Source organism: Leishmania donovani, chromosome 21, assembly GCF_000227135.1.
Source record: "Leishmania donovani BPK282A1 complete genome, chromosome 21".
NCBI lineage: Eukaryota > Euglenozoa > Kinetoplastea > Trypanosomatida > Trypanosomatidae > Leishmania > Leishmania donovani.
Genome location: NC_018248.1, coordinates 46,828 through 64,114, shown reverse-complemented (window position 1 = coordinate 64,114; position 17,287 = coordinate 46,828). Strand labels below are relative to the sequence as shown.

The 17,287-nt window shown below is 63.3% G+C and overlaps 5 protein-coding genes across 5 annotated transcripts; all 5 read right to left on the bottom strand.

Moving 5' to 3' along the window:
- Nucleotides 1-1,094: 1,094 nt before the first annotated feature.
- LDBPK_210240 (hypothetical protein, conserved) lies at nt 1,095-5,522 on the bottom strand (the record flags this gene model as incomplete). The annotated part of the gene is made up of 1 exon (XM_003860493.1): nt 1,095-5,522. One exon carries the CDS (start codon nt 5,520-5,522, stop codon nt 1,095-1,097), a length of 4,428 nt encoding a protein of 1,475 aa, XP_003860541.1.
- Nucleotides 5,523-6,113: 591 nt separating this feature from the next.
- LDBPK_210230 (hypothetical protein, conserved) lies at nt 6,114-8,414 on the bottom strand (the record flags this gene model as incomplete). Its single annotated transcript, XM_003860492.1, has 1 exon — nt 6,114-8,414. One exon carries the CDS (start codon nt 8,412-8,414, stop codon nt 6,114-6,116), a length of 2,301 nt encoding a protein of 766 aa, XP_003860540.1.
- A 1,310-nt stretch (nt 8,415-9,724) lies between these two features.
- Nucleotides 9,725-11,968, bottom strand: LDBPK_210220 (hypothetical protein, conserved; the record flags this gene model as incomplete). The annotated part of the gene is made up of 1 exon (XM_003860491.1): nt 9,725-11,968. One exon carries the CDS (start codon nt 11,966-11,968, stop codon nt 9,725-9,727), a length of 2,244 nt encoding a protein of 747 aa, XP_003860539.1.
- Nucleotides 11,969-12,539: 571 nt separating this feature from the next.
- LDBPK_210210 (serine/threonine-protein kinase-like protein) lies at nt 12,540-13,601 on the bottom strand (the record flags this gene model as incomplete). Its single annotated transcript, XM_003860490.1, has 1 exon — nt 12,540-13,601. The coding sequence occupies one exon, from the start codon at nt 13,599-13,601 to the stop codon at nt 12,540-12,542; it is 1,062 nt and encodes a 353-aa protein (XP_003860538.1).
- A 725-nt stretch (nt 13,602-14,326) lies between these two features.
- Nucleotides 14,327-16,312, bottom strand: LDBPK_210200 (hypothetical protein, conserved; the record flags this gene model as incomplete). Its single annotated transcript, XM_003860489.1, has 1 exon — nt 14,327-16,312. The coding sequence occupies one exon, from the start codon at nt 16,310-16,312 to the stop codon at nt 14,327-14,329; it is 1,986 nt and encodes a 661-aa protein (XP_003860537.1).
- Nucleotides 16,313-17,287: the final 975 nt, after the last annotated feature.

Genomic DNA, 17,287 nt, shown 5'->3' with positions numbered 1-17,287 from the left:
TGACGCCGAGACGCGCCAAGAGCTGGAGGGAGGGGCGAGATGTCGCACCGCTGGCAGGAGAGGCGGAGGGGCAGAATATTATAACGCGTGCCTTCCTTGTACTTGTGTGTGGCGGAGCGCGCAACTGTGCACTGAGAGTCCCAAAAGCGTCGCGGGGCTTTGGCGACGGAGAGAGAAGGGGACGAGGCAGAGAAAGATGATTCGGAGAGGGTGTGCGTGCGCACATGGTGTGTGCGTCCGCAGGTGGTCATGCACAGCCCGCCATGATACGACCTGTTGCGCTCAGCGAGATTCTCGCCTCCACATTTCGCGTGCGACTCGAAGAACAACGCATGGGACGCCAGAGACGAGTCTTCCTGAGATGGATGTGTGCGTCTGTGTGTGTGTGTGTGTGTGTGAGCTGGTGCTGCTGAAGCACCCATTTACACAGTTGCGGGGCTTGCACCACCACAGCCACCACCACTTTCTCATGACATGGAGGGTGCTCAGCACCAGAGAGGTCGCAAGGGTGGAAGGGGGATGGGCTGACAAGAGTAGCCGCCCTCAGGAACGATCATCCATGCACCGCCTCCGGCCTTCCAGACGGATGATCCTCTCCTTTGACTTTCCAGTTTCGTCTGCGCTGATCAACATTCTTGCTGAGAAGAGAGCGGCAGGAGAGGGCGTGACGCTGGCGCAGGGATGATACACGCACAGATGCCCACGCGCACTTTACAGGTGTCGTAGTTTACATGAAGGCGCGAGAAAACGAATACACATGCACACGCACACACACGGAGAGCGAGAAGGGCGCCCGCGTCACGCCACCTGTCCGATCACACGACTAGCCGCTGGCGAATAAGGATGACGTGAGAAGCAGAGAGCCCAATAAGACGACCACAATGCCACACAAGTGGCGGAAAGAACATCGCCTGCAACACGAGTCGCCAAGATGCGTGTCGTGTTACGGTCTACTACTGTACATGAGGGCAGGGGTGGTGGGAGTGGGTGCGATAGACACGCGCACGCAGACCCTTTGCCGACGCCTGGTCTACCGTCGCGGTTTTTCCCTTTCCCACCCACTCCCCGCAATAACTAAGCGACGAGCTGAGCGACTACCACCCGCTGCCAATGCAGTAGTAGCCTGCCCACACACGTGGCCGGTAGCGCATCGCCGGCTCCTCAGTGAGAAGGTGGCGAATAGAGCGGGCGAGCAGCAACGCACGATGGCGCGCCATCTCCCCTTCCTCCTTAGGCTCCTCCTCTCCGGCGACGACCTGCGGCTGTGCAACCCTGGAGGACTGCTCGTTGCTGGCGCTCACACTGCCTCCGGAGGCGGTGTCCGTACGAACAGACAAGTCGGCCGGCGACGTTGGCAGCGGGCGACACCGCTGCGCGTAGAAATACCGGAAGAGCTCCATCGGCTTCATGTCCGGCGTGCACCACTGCCCCGCAATCACACACGGCACGCCGCTGCCAAAAAATCCGCGCAGCAGCCCGAGCACGTCGTCGCGGATGCCGTCCGTGTGCTGCGGCGACATGTTTGTGTTCGTCAAGATCACGTGCTCCGCCGCCAGCTCCATGTGCGCAATCTCGGCCGCCCGAATCACGCCAACGTCTCCCATCGGGGCTGCAGTGCGCATCAGTAGACCTCCTTCGTCCTCTGGCCGCGAGGCAGTCTTGTCGATGGCGCTCGCCTGCGACAAAGGAGCTGATGCGGTTGTGGCTGTGGCGATGTGCACGGCGCGGGCGCGCGGCAGGACTGCCCGCAGCGACTCCACGTCTTCCACGAGTTCTACCTTGCGGGTGAAGATAGCCTTCTCAGGAGCGCAATGCCGGCGGAGTTGCTCCACCAGTTGCACCTGTCCCGCACTCAGCATCTCTACAACTGCTGCGCCTTCCTGCTCCGACCTGTCCGTGTCGAACGGGAAGGGCGTGTAGAAGAGAGCGTCGGCCGCGCCGTGATCGGCGTCGCGCTGCACCGCTACTACCTCCCGGTGCAGGTCCTGCTGCTGCACCCGCTCCGCGCTGAGGGCGGCGAGGGCGGCTTGTGTAGCGGAAAAGGCCATCTGGACGGCGGCTTCCTCGACGAAATACCGGTCGCCGGCTTTGACGTTCAGCAGCGCGTGGAAGGGCACCAGCCACATCTGCCCGCTCGGCACCACGGTGATGATGCCGTCACCGAGGAGCAGATGCGAGTCTAGCGCGCGCACGTAGCCGATGATGGGGTGGATGCACGCCTGGTAGAGCACCCGCAGCGGCTCCTGCCAGGAGAGACTCGGCAGCTCCGTGATAATGTCCGGCTGCACCGCCATCTCCGGCTCGATGCAGAGCTGCCGCCGCAGCGAGGCTATGAGGCCGCTCAGGGTGCACCTGAAGTCCCTGGCCAGGTTGACCTCCACAAAGCGCATCTCCCGGGACTCGGAGACCACCCAGATGCACAGCGAGTCCTCCGCTGCGTAGCCGCCCTCCGTGGCGGCCCAGTCGTACTTGGTGGCCAGGGTGTAAAAGACCAGCGGCGTCTTGAGCACGCCGGCGATGGCGGCGATCTCATCGAGAGACGGACTGAGGTGAAAGTTGCGCCTCAGCTTCTCGCGCAGGGTGTCGCTGTAGGCATTGTTGAGGCTGCTCTCCAGCGCCTCTAGGGCGGCGCTGTAGCGGTACGTGTGCAGCAGCAGGCATACCTTGTAGTGCCGGCACATGTTGGCGAGCACGGCGACCGCGTCCGTCGGGAGATGCGTCTCGATGCGGAAGCGGGTGCTGCTGTTGCCGTGGCCAGTAGTGCCTCTCATCTCCTCAAGCCTGTCCGGCACGGCGGCTGCCGCCTTGGCAGGCGCGCTCGCCGCACTCTTCTGAACCGCCGTCGCCTGTGCCGATGCGACGGCGGTCTCGTCTGCTGTCACCGAAGAGGCGTCCATCAGTGCCACGTCGTAGCGATGCCACACCCCGGCGTCGCGGCTGTCAGCCAGCACCTTCGGCGCTGGATCGCTCTGCAGCTCCGTCCAGATTCGCAGGGCCTCGTCGAGGGCCGCCTCCGCCAGTGCGTAGTCTGCTCGTTGAAGATGCACACGACCGCACAGTGTCAGGCCCGCCGCCTCAAGCACAGCGGATCGCTGCGTTCGACCGTAGGTGACCAGCTTGTTCAGTTGAACGAGGGCCTGCGGAAGCTGGAAGGTGGCGACGTACAGCTCACCCAGCTGGGCGGCGCAGATGGCGCTCAGCAGCCCGTGATGCAAGTTCTGCTCGCTGTACGCGACGAGGTCGCACCACAGCTCGCTAAGGAGGATGCACTCGTGGTAGAGGTAGGCGTCCGTGCCGAACCACGTCAGGCCCGTCGGGGACGCTGCGTTGAAGTGGTGCTCCGCAATGAAGGCGGCGACGAGCGACACCGCATCTTTCACAGATTCCTTCAGCGGGGCGGCGGCCGCCTCGCTGAGCCGCCCCGTGGCCCGAGTCGCCTCCACCCACATGCCGACCGCCTCTTTCAGCAACAGCAGACACGACCACTCTCGTACGAAGGCGGCGGTGTGGCGCACCATTTCCTCCGTGCCGGGGATTAGAAAATAGTCGTCCTCCGTCACCGTCGTAGCTGCGACGCCGCCACTCATGTCCTCCTGAGCGCGGCGGAAAAGGAGCAGGGCCGCCTCATGGCAGCGGTGGAAGAGCGCCTTCTGCACATTCTGCAGCGCCGTGCGCATGTCCCGCTCCCAGGCTGCGTTCTTCGCCTTCATGGCCACGTCGTAGGCGAGCTTGAATGTTTCCAGCGCCTTGTCCAGCTCACCATGCTCGAGGTGCGAGGCGCCCTCCTCGACGAGGAGCTCGTAGCTGAGCCGCTGCAGGTTGCTCGCCACCACCGCCATCCACTCCCGCTGTCCCTCACGCACCGCTATCCGCATCGCCTCGTTCCACGCCATGTACGCGGCATCCAGGTTGCGATTCATGTACTCGCGACAACCCTGGTCGAACAGCACCGTGAACTGCTCCTCCGTGGTCAGGAGCTTCATGCGAGTCAGAGTCAACACATCGTCGATGGTGTGGGCCTGGGGCCTCTCCTCCGGGACAGCCAAGGCGGCCCCGTCCGCGAGGCCCGCCTCAGCAGACTGCACCCCTACCACCGTGGTCGGTGCCGGAGCGTCATTGATGCACGCTGTTGCACCTGCCAGGGAGGAGGGCGGGGACGCTGCGTGGGCATTGCCACTGCGCTGCACCGCTTCCGTTGTTTCTCCGCCACTAGACACGGCGACGTGTGGCGCGGCGGAGATGTCGACGGAGGCGTTCTCGGCGCCGCCGTCGCCGCCGATGGCGTTGGCAGTGGGACTGCCCTCCTCGTCCACGTTCGTCAGCAGGACTGGCAGGGGAATGCTTGTTGTCGCCGCGCCCGGGTACGTGCGGGACTGCGCACCAGTGGCAGTGGCCTCGGTGGGTCGGCCATGACGCTCCAGCGCCATCAGCTCTTGGCGCGCCGCATAAGCGCGCCGGCTGGCCTCCCCCCGGTTGATCTCCGTGAGCAGCCGCGCCCGCTCGGCGAAGAGCGTCTTGAGGTCTTTCACCTTGCTCAAGGAAAAACTCTTGTGCTCCTGCGAGGCCACCGCGGGGTGCGGCGGGCGAGGCTGTGGTTTTCCGAGCGTGACCTCGTGCCACGTGTACCGCGGCGACGCCTCCAATACCGCGGCGGACGTAGCACTGTACGAAAAGCCGTTGCAAGAACTTGACGAACCGTTCACAGGACTGCGGCGCGACACAGCACCACTGAACGTCGACGCTGCCCCTGCGGAGGGGCCGTCTGCAGCTGCATTGTCGGCGCTGCGGGGGTGATGATGGATCGCCTGCAGTGTGGCTTTGGGTGACGTCAAGACAGGCAGGGTGTTGGCCGCCGCGGGGCCACCGCGCCGGCGCGCAGGGGGCGACGGCGGCTGACACCTTGCCGCCCTGGCCAGGGCGGCAGGGCTCGCCACCTCCTTGTTCACCTCCATGTGCGGCCCGGAGCTTAGCTGGGTAGCGGAGTTGCGCTGCAGGGCCATGCGGATGCGGCTCTGCGACCCTTCGAAGATGTCGGTCCCGTTGAGAAGCAACTCGGTGATGCGGGGGTTATCTTCGACAAGCTGCAGCAGCCGCCTCCCCCCTGCAACGGAGATGGGGTTGTGGCTCAAGTTGAGCGAGGTGATGCTGACGTGGCGCTGAAGCACCTCGCAGAGGCCCATAACGGCGTCGTTGTTGATTCCGTTATTCTCGAGGTTGATGGATACGATGGTTTGGCACAGGTCAATCATGCGGATCACTGGTCGAAGTCCCTTGGAGCCGAGGTAGTTGTTGCTGAGATTCAGTCGCTCGAGGCTGAAGTGGCCGCCGCGGTCTTGCATGTAGCGGAGAAACGCCGAGTTCGCCTTGCAGCCTTCCTCCGCGCAGAACTGGCGGTAGAGCGCCACGTGGTCCATGGAGCCATCCGCGGATACTGGAGCCGCGATGGTGGTGAGGCGACCGTTACCGCCGCGCTTCCCCTCGCCCAACACCGGCAGCGCTGTTGAATGTGCCGTGTCGGCCATCGTAAACAGAAAATTCGCTAGTGCACGCGCTGCAATGTGTGCCTTGTATGGTGGTAGGCTGGCAGTGCGCGCGCGCGTGCATGTGTGCGTCAGCGGGAGTGTCGTGGAAGGAAAAATCGAAGAGGAGGATGAGCGGAAGATGGAGAAAGAGGCACACGCTTGTGTCCCCGTGTGCACCGAGACATGCGTGCATGCGTCTGTCCTTGCGTGCCAGCGGGCATGTGCGTGTGATTATTGCTGGGCAACCGAGAGGGGAACGGGCATGAGAGCGCGCGCGAGAGGCCACGGCGTGCCACTACGGCATGGCGCCCTCCCCTTACTCTCCCTCCCGGCGCTTGGCGTGTGCCGAGAAACAGAGTGATTGCTCATGCGCATGCGCACAGTCTGCTACGGCTTTACTCGTCCTCCCCTTTACTTTCTTTGCGCGTTACGCCTTACTCGAGGGAGCGTTAAAGAGGCAAACCCAAGGGAGGAGGGGCTCGAGCCGACACACGGCAGGAGGGTGAAGGGTCATCTCGCATTCTTCTTCGCTGCTGCGGCTGCTGCAGCCTACACACGCTTACATTACGTAGCCACAGGTAGGAGAGCACGCTACTCGCTCAACAGCATACGACGCAGGAGACGCTGCGCGTGGCATTGCCGCTCCGCCAGCTTGACCCAGTCGTCCTTGCGATGCACGTACTGCTCCACACAGCACCTCGACATGACTTTGTATGCGATGAAGCGCCTCTGCGTTGGCGTCAGGTCTGCGTGCGTGCCATTCTCGCCACCTTCGTTGTCTGCTGTTGCGGAAGCGACTGATGGCGCCGCCTCCGCGCTCGCAGACGGTGTAGGAGTTGAGCCACTGCTCTGCGTGCGCATCTCCTGATAAAGCGGCACCAGCGACTTCACCAGTGCCTCCTTTACCGGCATGGAAGCCGCCTCGTACAAGACCTCCAGCATGAAGGCGGCGTACCTGTCGTAGATGAGCGTGCCGAGGGACGACTGCAGGCGGCGGAAGAGACGCATCAGCGGCCTCTTCGACTCCGCAGCAGCAGCAGCAGCCGTTGCATCGCTGACGTGAGCCGCTTTATCACCTTCTGCGTAGGCCGCCGTCGACTTGGGCACGGCGAGGGCGGCCACCTTGATGTACTGCTGCATGAAGAGGCTGCCCTTCTGGTGGCACATCACGGCAAGTAGATCGTCGCGCTGCAGCTTGTCTAGTGAGTACTGCAACATCGTCGATGCCGTCGGGTGTAGATGGAGGAGAAAGCGCGCCAGCTCGTATCCTCTGTCACCCAGCGCCCCGTCCACGAGAAGATACTGTGCCGCCCCCTTCACGACCCGCTGCCTCGCCAAACCGCACACCGACGTGCACACCGCCTTCTGGAAGGTGATGGGCACGGGCGAGTAGCGCACATGGTGGACGGCATCCTTGCGCAGCGTCTTGAGAACATCGGCGGGCAGCACTGTGCCGTGGTGACTCACCTCCCCAGTCGTGGGGTCTGCTGCATCGCCGGCAGCCGCCAGCCCTGGGGACGCGAAAGGCTTCAGCGTGAAACTCTCAAACGCGCATCGCTTCACCAACTGCACGAGCACCGGCGCCAGCGCTGGCACGTCGAACAAGAGCGCTAGCCGCGGCTCCAGCACGCGCCTCCAAAGCCACTGGAGGTGGGTGGCGGTCGGCGCGTACAGGACGAGGTCTTGCAGAACGTAGCTCGTCTGAGCGACAAGGTCGCTGCCGGGTTTCAGGAGGTTGCTCACCTCGACAGTGACCGCTCCAGCTGCACGTGACCAGCAGCAGGACGTGTCCCCGCCCGGTACCGACGCCGCCTCGGAGCTGCCGTCACTTTCCTCTGTCGACGCACTCGCACGCACGGCGGCGGCGTCGCCCTCGACCACGACCGCGGTCGGCGGCGGCACCTGCAGGTAGCTCTGGAAGACGTGGCAGCCGAGTGTGTCTACGAGCAAGTGGTGCAAGAGCGGCCTTCCCTTGTAGGACAGCTGCTCAATGCGTTGACGTACGCAACGGTCCACAACGCTGCCCTCGTCACTCACGCGCAAGAGGCTCTGCACGACAAGGCTCGTCGCCGGCGCCTGTACCGCCGCCATCCACGCCTCTGCCGGGCTCGCCGTCCGGTACTCGCGGCCGTAGCCCTCCTCCAGCGCCTTGATGACGGCCTCTGCCAGTGTACCGAGAATGCATGGGAAAGCGACCGGGTGGACAGGCAGCGGCGCCTGCCTGATAGAGTGTCCACCAAGCATGAGAACCACCGAGCGCAGGGCACGGCCGCCGATGTCGTGAACGATGAGGTCTTCGGCGTTCTCGCACATTTCCTCTGCCATGGATCTCAGCAGCGTGGCAGAGCTCGGGACACCACTGCCGGTGTGCATGCCGACGCCGCCCTCGGTGAGCTCAGCCTCCAGGCCTTCCGGGCTCGTGGCCGCGAGCGCGCTGAGACCCTGCGACAGGCTTGCCAGTAGCGTTTCCAGCGTGTAGCTCGCGACAGGGGAGATAAGCAGCTCACAAATGTGGCCGAGGAAGACGTAAAGAAGGGACTTGACGTGCAGCAGCAGCGCGTTGGCCAGAGCCAGCTCCACGACGCGGCACGCCGTGCCATTCCGGAGGATGTAGAACGACGAGTCCGCCTTTAGCAGCTTCAGCAGTTCCGAGAAGAAGCCGTCCACGATGGAGGCGAGGGCACCAGCATCACCGCCGCCGCTGCCCTGCTCCTCCAGCGCACGTTGAACAGACTTGAAGTACGCCAGCGTGCGGTCCCGCTCCTTCTTCTCCGCGCGCTCCTGGCGCCGTCGCTCCAGCTTCTGTGCCGGAGAGAGCTCACTAAAACGCACGAAGGCTTCGTCACTGTCGCCCTCGCGTGGGCGCTTGCCCCAGTGCGCACTCGGCGGCATCACTCTGCTTGACGCGTGTGTGGTTGACTGCGGCGGGAGAGGGTCTGCCGCACCTCCTGTTGTGCGGTATTCCTTTCCTCTGCTACAGCGGCAGAGCGGGGGGGGGATGAAGTGGGGAGGACAAGGAGGGGGAGGGAGAGAGGGCATTGGTGGTGATGGTGGTGCAAGTTGACCGACTGCGGTGCACATGCAGTTGCGGTCGGGGCTGGCGGGGTGGCGGAGTGAGGTTGGCTGAGGGGGACATAGTGGCTGCACGCCCCCTTGTGGGTAGGACTGAAGCACCCTCATAGGAAAGGTGGCTAGTGGGCCGGGGACTACACATGCATCCTCACGCAGCTGAGGGGTTCTTTAGCTGCTGTTCAGCTCCTTTCTTCTTACGTGCTACGTAGCTGTCGACAGTGAGAGAGAGGCACGCACACGTACACACGCGCGGAGGAGGCGAAGAAAAGAGGGAGAGGAACACGTCAGCGGTGCGCCCACATGTGCGTGTGCGTGTGTGTGTGTGCCTCGAGAGCGCCCCCCACCTACCACCTTCACGAGGCCTCAATAAAGGCGCCTTACAGAACAGAGTTGTGTGCCACTCGGAGATCCACCGGCACAGGCACAGGCCAACGACTATCACGATCGTCGCCACAAAGACGTGCCACACAGGTGCCACAAAGCAGAAGAGGACGCACGGACTGATAGTGGAAGAGGGGGAGGGGAGGGAGCCTGCACACACACACACACACACACAGATTTCTCTCAGCGGAGCCTCATAAGCGGAGGAGCCCATCTCCATCTATCCACGCCCAGCCACCCACGCATGTGCGCACACGTGGCCATGCACAAGAACGTGGTATCCAGAGCACCATGTAGCGGTGTTGGTGATGGCGTAAGAGGGAAAGCGAGGACGAGGCGGAGTGCGCGCGTGTCGGAAGCGGCGGGTGTTTGCATACCATACTGATGAATAATGAAGAGAGAGGAGAAGGCGGAGGGCAGGAGATCTGCGATGCACGCAAGAACGCAAGCACGCATGGCGGGCTTACGCGCGCGCACTCACATGCAGAGCATACGTGTGCACACCGCTGCTTGCCACTCCGCCGACCGTTTCATTCGGCCACGTTGCCCCCGCCATCGATGGGAGCGTGCCAGTGTCTAAAGCTGTATTTCTGAGCGCTTCTACGTCTCCTCCAAGGCACACGCTCGTGCTTAGCGCGCCACGTTGCCTTGCGTGACGCACGAGTGAGTCAGCAGAGAGCGTTCCTCTCACAAGCACCACCAGCTCCTCGCTCCTCGCCACGGTGCATACGCCCTTTTCGTCGGCAGCGTCAGAGGAGCACTTGCACTCCGCGGTCGCGGAGGGCGCGGCATACCGCACCGTCTTGCAGGCGGCGCACCGACTCGGTAGAGTCCACACACCCCGCTAGGTTCACGGACTGAAGGGAGGACACCGTGACGAGTTGGCACAACAGCTCCTCGAGCAGTGCCACTTTGGACACGCGATTGTGGTGCAGGGCAAGGTGGCGTAGCGACGTGAGCTGACTCACCGCCGCTGCCAGTGACTCCCAACCAAGCGACTCGACGGCGCAGCCAGACAGTAGCAGCGTGTGCAACCTAGACATGGACTTGAGCACACCGCCGTCTCTTCCAGCAGTCCCGTCGCACATCATCGATACGCCTAGGTCGCCGAGTCCGGTGAAGGACAGGTCCAACACGGAGAGGCTGGGCGTGCGCCACAGCAGCTTGATCAGTGCGTCAAGCGCTGGCACAGTGGCGAAGAGAGGGTTGGCAGCCAGCCGCAACTCCTCCAGCGCAGCCCCAGTGAAGTGGGTGACGAGCTGCACAAGCTGCGCGTCCGCCATGGCGCTGTCGCTCAAGTCCAGCACCCGCAGCTGCGAGCACATGGAAAGCGCTTCGCCAAGCACCTCTAGCGGCGGAGCGATCGGCGCCGCCGCCTCGGTGAACTCTTCCGTTCCCTTGTAGCGCTGGCGGCCCTCCTGCCGATCACGCCGCTCGAGCTCGTAGGAGGTGGGCACCTTCACACTGCTGCCGTGGCCCTTCATGTAGGCTGGGTCGTAGGCGAAGAGGCCAGCCGTTTCCCTCCCGTTCTCGCTGCCTTCCACTCTGCTCGACGACGCCGAAGACAGTGTCTGCGGTGACTGCCACCGCAAGTCGTTGCCCACCAGCCGCAACGACTGCAGCTTGCTCCAGTGGGGAAGCGCGCGGCTGAGGGTGTGGACGCTTGCACAGGTTAGCCGGCACCGCGAGAGATCCATATCTGTGAGTGAGGGCCAGCACCGCGCGTGCTTGGTGAGCGCCGCGACTCCTTCGTCGCCGAACTTGTTGAGGCACAGAACCCATGCTTGCAGCCCTGGGGCGTGCCGCAGGGCCGCTGCCATGCTCTCGAGAGAGGCGGGTTGAAGGTGGCAGTTACGCGTCTGAAGGAGTCGCAGTCGCGTGCACTGCATCAGACACATTGCCATGACGAAGGCGGCCCGACACGACAGGCGGGCGCCTGACACGCTGAAAGACTCCAGCAACGGCACCTTGTTTCTCGCGTGCTGCTCGTGTTGATCGTGTAGGAGCGTTACGACGGCCTCGCTCACCTCGCACTGCGCCAAGCCCAGATGCTGCAGCAGCCACCACCCACCGACGCCATCCTGCACGTCCCTCAACAAGCATTGCACGGCGTCCTCCTCGAGCTGCGTGTGGCCGACATCGAGGGAGGAGAGACGGGTTAGGTGGCGCAGCTGCCGGGAAGCAACGAGCTCGTGAGCGTGCCGCACTCCAGTCAAGTCCAGTACGGCGAGCGATGCGTGAACGCTGTCGAACGATGCCCAAAGCCGTTGACGAGCCCGGTAACTGCTAGGGGTGAGGTCAGCATGACAAAACGCCACCCGAGCCCACGGCGCTGCTGCCACGAGCTCCGCCAAGGCACTTACCATGACGTCGTCCCACAGCCGCGGCACGACGTGGTGCTGTGGTTGCGCGTGCAAGCCCACGGTGAAGACGCCGGGCGCACTTGTGTCGCGCGACCGGACGCTGAGTGACGTCCAGTGAGACTGACCAGCTCTGCGCCGCTGATGCGCGGCCAGCTCCCGCAGCAGCGACGCCACCTCGTGCCCACCCGTGCCTTCCATGCCCTCCTGCCGGCTGCGCACGGCTGCCACGTCCACCACGAGTTCCAATGACTCTAGGGAGGCGAGAAGGGGAGTGTTTTGGCATAGCTGCATCACCGTTATGGCCGCCTCTGGTGTGGGCAGTGTAACGCTGAGCGCCGTCACAGACGGCGCCTCACTGGCACTCAATACGGTGGCGAGGGTGGCGGCCACGCGGCCCATGAGTTGCGCCCGCGATTGAGGGGAGTGGCACCCGACGGTGAAGCAGCGCTCGAGCAACGCACTGAAGTCGACACTCCAGACTGGCGACGTTGCTGCCTGCTGTCGCACCTGAACCAGCAGCCCCTCCACCGACGCCTGTGGCGCGCTCATGACGGCATCCAGCGACCACAGCCGCCAGCACGAGGAGGGCGCTGATGGCCAGGGGCCCCAGCAGCGGCGCAAGCACCGCATGGCGGAGGATGTGTGACCGCTGTGTCGTTGCTACCTCCGTGGCGCACACGTCGGTGCTACCTGCGGAAACACAGCCACAAACGAATGCACTGAGACGCGAGCGAGTGCGCGTAGCGTGGTGAGGTGCCAGGCAGAGAGAAGCGGAGTGGAGTGAAAGGGTTGAGGTGACGGCGACTCATAGGGTGCGTCGGAAGAGAGAGGATGGGTGGGGCGATGGCAAGAGATGCCAGCCTCACATCGAGCTCCCCATGCGCCGCGCGCGACAGCCGCCCACGGCGTGTGCTGCACCATCGTCCACGGGCCGCTGACGAGGGTGGAGGTGAGGATCAGACTCGTCAAGCAGGATGGGGAGGGCCACGTGGCGCCCCTCTCCATATAGGGCGCATGGCGTGCCGTGTGGTGCGAAGAGAAGTGTGCACATGGGTGCATGTGCTTGTGCGGCGTACGCACGTGGAGTGGGGAGGAGAAGAGTGCAGCGGTGCTGCGGAAGCGATGCGGAACGCTCCTGCCAGCCCCCCTCCCTGTCGGCGTCATTTCACCACGCTTCTCCCTTGCCTTCCATTTCGCCTGCTCACACTTCCCACAGGTACGGGTGCTCAAGCGCCTCGGAGACGGTGTAGCGGGCGTTAGGATTAGGCCGCAGCAAGTTGCGCACCAGATCGCACGCCTGAGGATCTTCGATGGCCGCCATGGCCGGGTGCTGCGCCAGGTGGGCCTCCACATCGCCGCACAGAAGTCGGAAGAGGGCCTCATCGCCGTCGTCGCTGTCGAACGGAAAGCAGCCGGTGAGAAGAGCGAAGAGCACGACGCCACAGGCCCAGGCGTCGACGCCCTCGCCCTGATAGGGGTGACCCTGCACCAGCTCCGGCGCGGCGTAGTGCTTCGACCCGCAGCACAGCCGCAGAGGCGCATGTGATGAAGACGCCTTGTCCTCCGGCGCATCCAACGCCCCTTCTCTGTCTCCCGTCGCCACACTCGGTGGTGGCAACACCGCACACAGCCCGAAGCTACCGAGTCGAAGATGTTGCTCCTCGTCGATGAAGAGGGTTTCGAGCTTGATGTTTCGGTGCACGAGTCCACAGGTGCGGTGCAGGTACTGCACGGCGGAGAGCAACTCTCGCATGAAGCGTTTAACGGTGCTGATGGGCAGGCCGGTGCTGCTGCGAGGCGGCGCTTCGCCTTTCGCCGCCCCCGTCTCCGAGGCGATGGGGCCCTCCTTGGCGAGTGACACCATCAGCTCGTAGAGGTCGCCGCCGGCGCAATACTTCTCGACAACAAACAAATCTGTCTTGGAGGCGAAGGGGGAGCCCAGTGGCAGCAGATGCGGATGCACCACCAGACGCGCTGCCAGGCACTCCCGCTCAAGCGCGAATCTGCATTCCTCATCGCGGCGCAGATACTCCAGGGCGTAGACGCGAATGATGACCTTCGCCTGGTCGTTATCCTGCTGCTCCGGATGTTGCTGCTGGCGCACATCGCGGGCGATGAAGGTGTCATGTGAAAGGGCACTACGGCGGTGCTCGAGAAAAGCGTACCCGTTAAGAGGCGGGGGGATGTGGTGGCTCGCCGCTGGAATGGCGGCGTTGTCGACGCTTGGGTGCCGCACCGGGGAGGACGACAACGAGGCGGTCATGTGACGTGTGGTGGGGGCGGGGAGGGAGACGCAAGTATTGGTCTAGATACGCGGGAAACGAGCGTATGTATGTGTCTATGAGTGCCACAATGCAGGAGCTGGGCGGTGGCGTCCGTGTCGGTAGCCAAGAGACGCGGTCGTCCGTCCTTCGCTGCTGGTGTCGGGGGAATGTGTACTGGGGAGTTACCCCAAAACAGCGAGAGTGAGAGGATGTGAAAGGGGGAGGGCGTCAGACATGGTCGGAAGGCGGGTAGGGGGCGGTTGATCACACAGCACATGGTAAGTGGCCGCTCTGGCACACCAGGCGGCGGGAGGGGGACGGGGAGGCAAATGCCACCACTGCCTCCGCGTATTATCACTTCTCCCTCCCCCACTCTCCATCTCGGCCGTACATCGCGCAGATGCTCAGCGATCTTCTTCTTCGTCTTCTCTTGTCCCTGTGTGGGAGAGACGCACGCGCCTCATCACACTCTGTGAGCACAACCACAAGAGCATCGGTCGCAAGGATCAACCGCGGCCGGGTGGGTGGGCGACCGCCCGGGCGCCCCTTCCCACGTGCACCTGCACAGATACACCCCCGTACACACAGCACCAGCCCCCCCCCCCCTCGTAGCCGACGTATTCGCAGATACGCTGGCGCACATGTCTGCAGGAAAGAGCGGTGGGTGCAGGACAGGAGGATGGGGAAGCGAGGTGGAGAAACGGGACGGCCACGGTCCACTAGCTTAACGCGGCCGATAGACGTTCTTGCGACGTGTACCGACAACGAAGTCGGCGGCGCTGTCCTTCATATCGAGCAGCGACACGTGGCGCGGCTGCATCTCCACGACCCTCTGCATGAGCTGCGCCTCCTCCCGCTCAGTTGCCAAGTCGTCTTGCGACTCCTTACCGTCACCACCGGCGGCGGCGGCGTAGCTCTTCGCCAGCTCTTCCATTCGTCGCTGATAGAAACGGCGTGTGAGGGGCATAACGTAGCTATCCTTCTCCAGAAGCAGCTGCCACACCGCCTTCATGTGTTCCAGCCGCGTGGCAGCGTCCGCCACCATCGAGGCGGCCATCAGCGCCTCCTGAAGCGCAATGGGAGACATGTTACATTGTTGCTGCTTCCATTTCTTTAAGGTGGGCCACGCCTCTGCTGGCGCGTGGTGGCGCAGCAGGCGAATGCATGCGGCTCGCAAGAAGTCATCCATTTCCGTCACGTCGAGGTGCTGGTCCATGAGCGCCTTGGCCTCCATGGCGCGCGGAGAGAAGATGCAGCAGAGCAAGAAGCCGCGCCACTCTACCGCCGTCCACTCAATGGCACGTGCACGCGAGAGCTCGAAGAGTCCAAAGGCCTGTGCCGACCAGTCCGCATTCTGGGGCAGCTCCCGCGACTCCTCCAACTCTCCTTTCTGCACGCGCGCCTTGCGCAGCGCCGGACACTGCCGCTGATGCGGCGGCGTCTGCAGCCAGCAGTACACGCTGACGTTCCGATGATTGTAGGGCTCACCGCAGTGAGGGCACGGCAGGCCGCCGCCAGAACGACTGTAGAAGAAGAGGAGACGGCTCACGTCCGGCGTGGCCAGCACACACTGAGGGGGCAGCACCCGCCATCGCAGCAGCAGCTCCGGCACCTGCGGAGAGTTGAAGGCACATGCCATCTGCATCAGCTTTGCCGTCGTGCTCTCCGCCACGCTCACGCCGTAGCTCTCCGCATCCTCCATCACGGCGATCATCTTTTCCACGTTGTCGGTGGCGAAGTAGTAGTCCGCGAGGCGGTACATGAAGCTGAACGGAGGGCGGGACGGAATGTCCTGCCGCATCTGCTCCAGCAACTCTTCCATCACGGCGTCGCACTGCAGCACGCACTCATCAAAGTCGACGCACCGCTCGTTAGTCACGATCCACTCTACCACAATACCGTCACGCTTCGCGAAATCCTCCGGGAAGGAGGCGCGGTACAAGTTCTGCCGGTCCAAGTAGCTGACGATCATCGTCAGTAAAAACACGATGCGGGTGTAGAGGACGTGGTCAAAGACAAGTCGGTCCTCGAGGCACCACTGCATCAGCTCCTTGATGTGCGTCGTGCCCTCCGTGACGAGGCTGGGCGATCGCCCGCGGTGAAGGAACTCGCGCGACAGCCACTGCCGTATTGTCGTGAAACCCTCCGCCGCGTACGTGCGGGTGAGCATGAAGCCCAGGCGCCGGAAGCGGGCGACGCAATCGAACCACTCGTGCATGCAGCTCGCGTGCGGTGCTACGGCCGTCAGCGTCTGCAGCACCGCAACACGGTAGCCGTGGCCGTTGAGCAGGTCAAAGCAGAGGTGGTGCGTGTAGACGATCCTCTCGAGCACCATCCGCACCTCGCGAGCGTTCTTTGCGCTCTTGATCATTGCCTGGATTTCCTCCGTGGAGCTGACAGGCGCGATGGAGCGCAGCGTCTCGAGTGCTTCCATGTCTTGCTTGAGGTGACGGACAACCGCGTTGCCGTCGTCGCCTTGCGCTGGTACCTCTGCCGATGCGCTCGTCGTCGTGCAGTAGCGTGAAGTAGTGAGCATGCTAGAAGACACCAGCAACGATGGAGTAGCGGCAGCTGACGCCATGGCTAGCGTGGTGGTTGCCCATCGGCCGCCTCGGTGCCCCCATGCGCACCCCACGTATCGCTGCATCCCTCTTCCTGACACGGAGCAGCCGCACAAAACAAGAATTAGCGATCGCGCTGCCTTGACCATATACGGCAACCGGCAGCAATACGTGCCGGCACACGCATCAACTACGATAAAGGCAGAGCTCCCCACACGCACGCGCCCTTCTTCTTCGCGGTCGTATTGAAGCGTTGATGGCTGCAGTCGCTTCGTTTGCAAGGCGCGATTTCTCAGACGCTTGGAGGTTGGTGGGGGAATGGGTGGAGAGAGAGGAGTGCGGCGCAGCGGTGCCCGGTAAATGGCGCGAGCAGGGGGCGGGGGAGCAGAGAAGAATGTGCGTGGGTGTGAGAGAGACGCACAGGTGGAGGTGTATGTGAGGGGTAAAGGGAGGGCATCAAGCGCTCGCACCGGCTCATCACGTGTGCCTCCGCATGATGGCGCGTTGCCTGCTCTCCTCGCCCTGTCGGGTTCACATCTCCCTCTGTCGTTCCCCTCCTATTCTACAAAAGGGGGTGGGTCGGGGGAGGGGGAGAGACGACGGAGAGGGGGCATGGGCGATGTATTTCTGCTTTGGCGGCGGATAGGCCGGAGACACACACATACATAAAAAGGAGTAGGACAGAAACAACGGCACACACACACACACACACGAACATGCGTGCACGGCTTACTGGAGGATGCCGAGCACGCAGATGCTCATTCGCAGAGCGTGGAGGGACTACATAAACAAAAGAAGGAATAAAAACGCACAGCGAAAGGTGAGACACAGACAGCCGAAGAGACGTACACGCACACGCACACGGTGGCATACTGAAGGTATAGGAGTCGAGGTGCAAGGCGATGAGCGGAGGAGGAGACGCGACACATGCACAGACCCTTCTCTATCCATGCCCGAGGAGATTCAAGCCGCTTAACACAGCAAGGAGAGAAAGGAAGATGCAGGTATCGATAGCGAACTTGGGTAGGCCATCCCCCTCGCCCCACATCTCGCCTGCCACATCATTCTTGGCGCCCCTTCCTTCTACCACCCATCGGAGTGAGCGTGCGTGTGTGCGCGTGCAT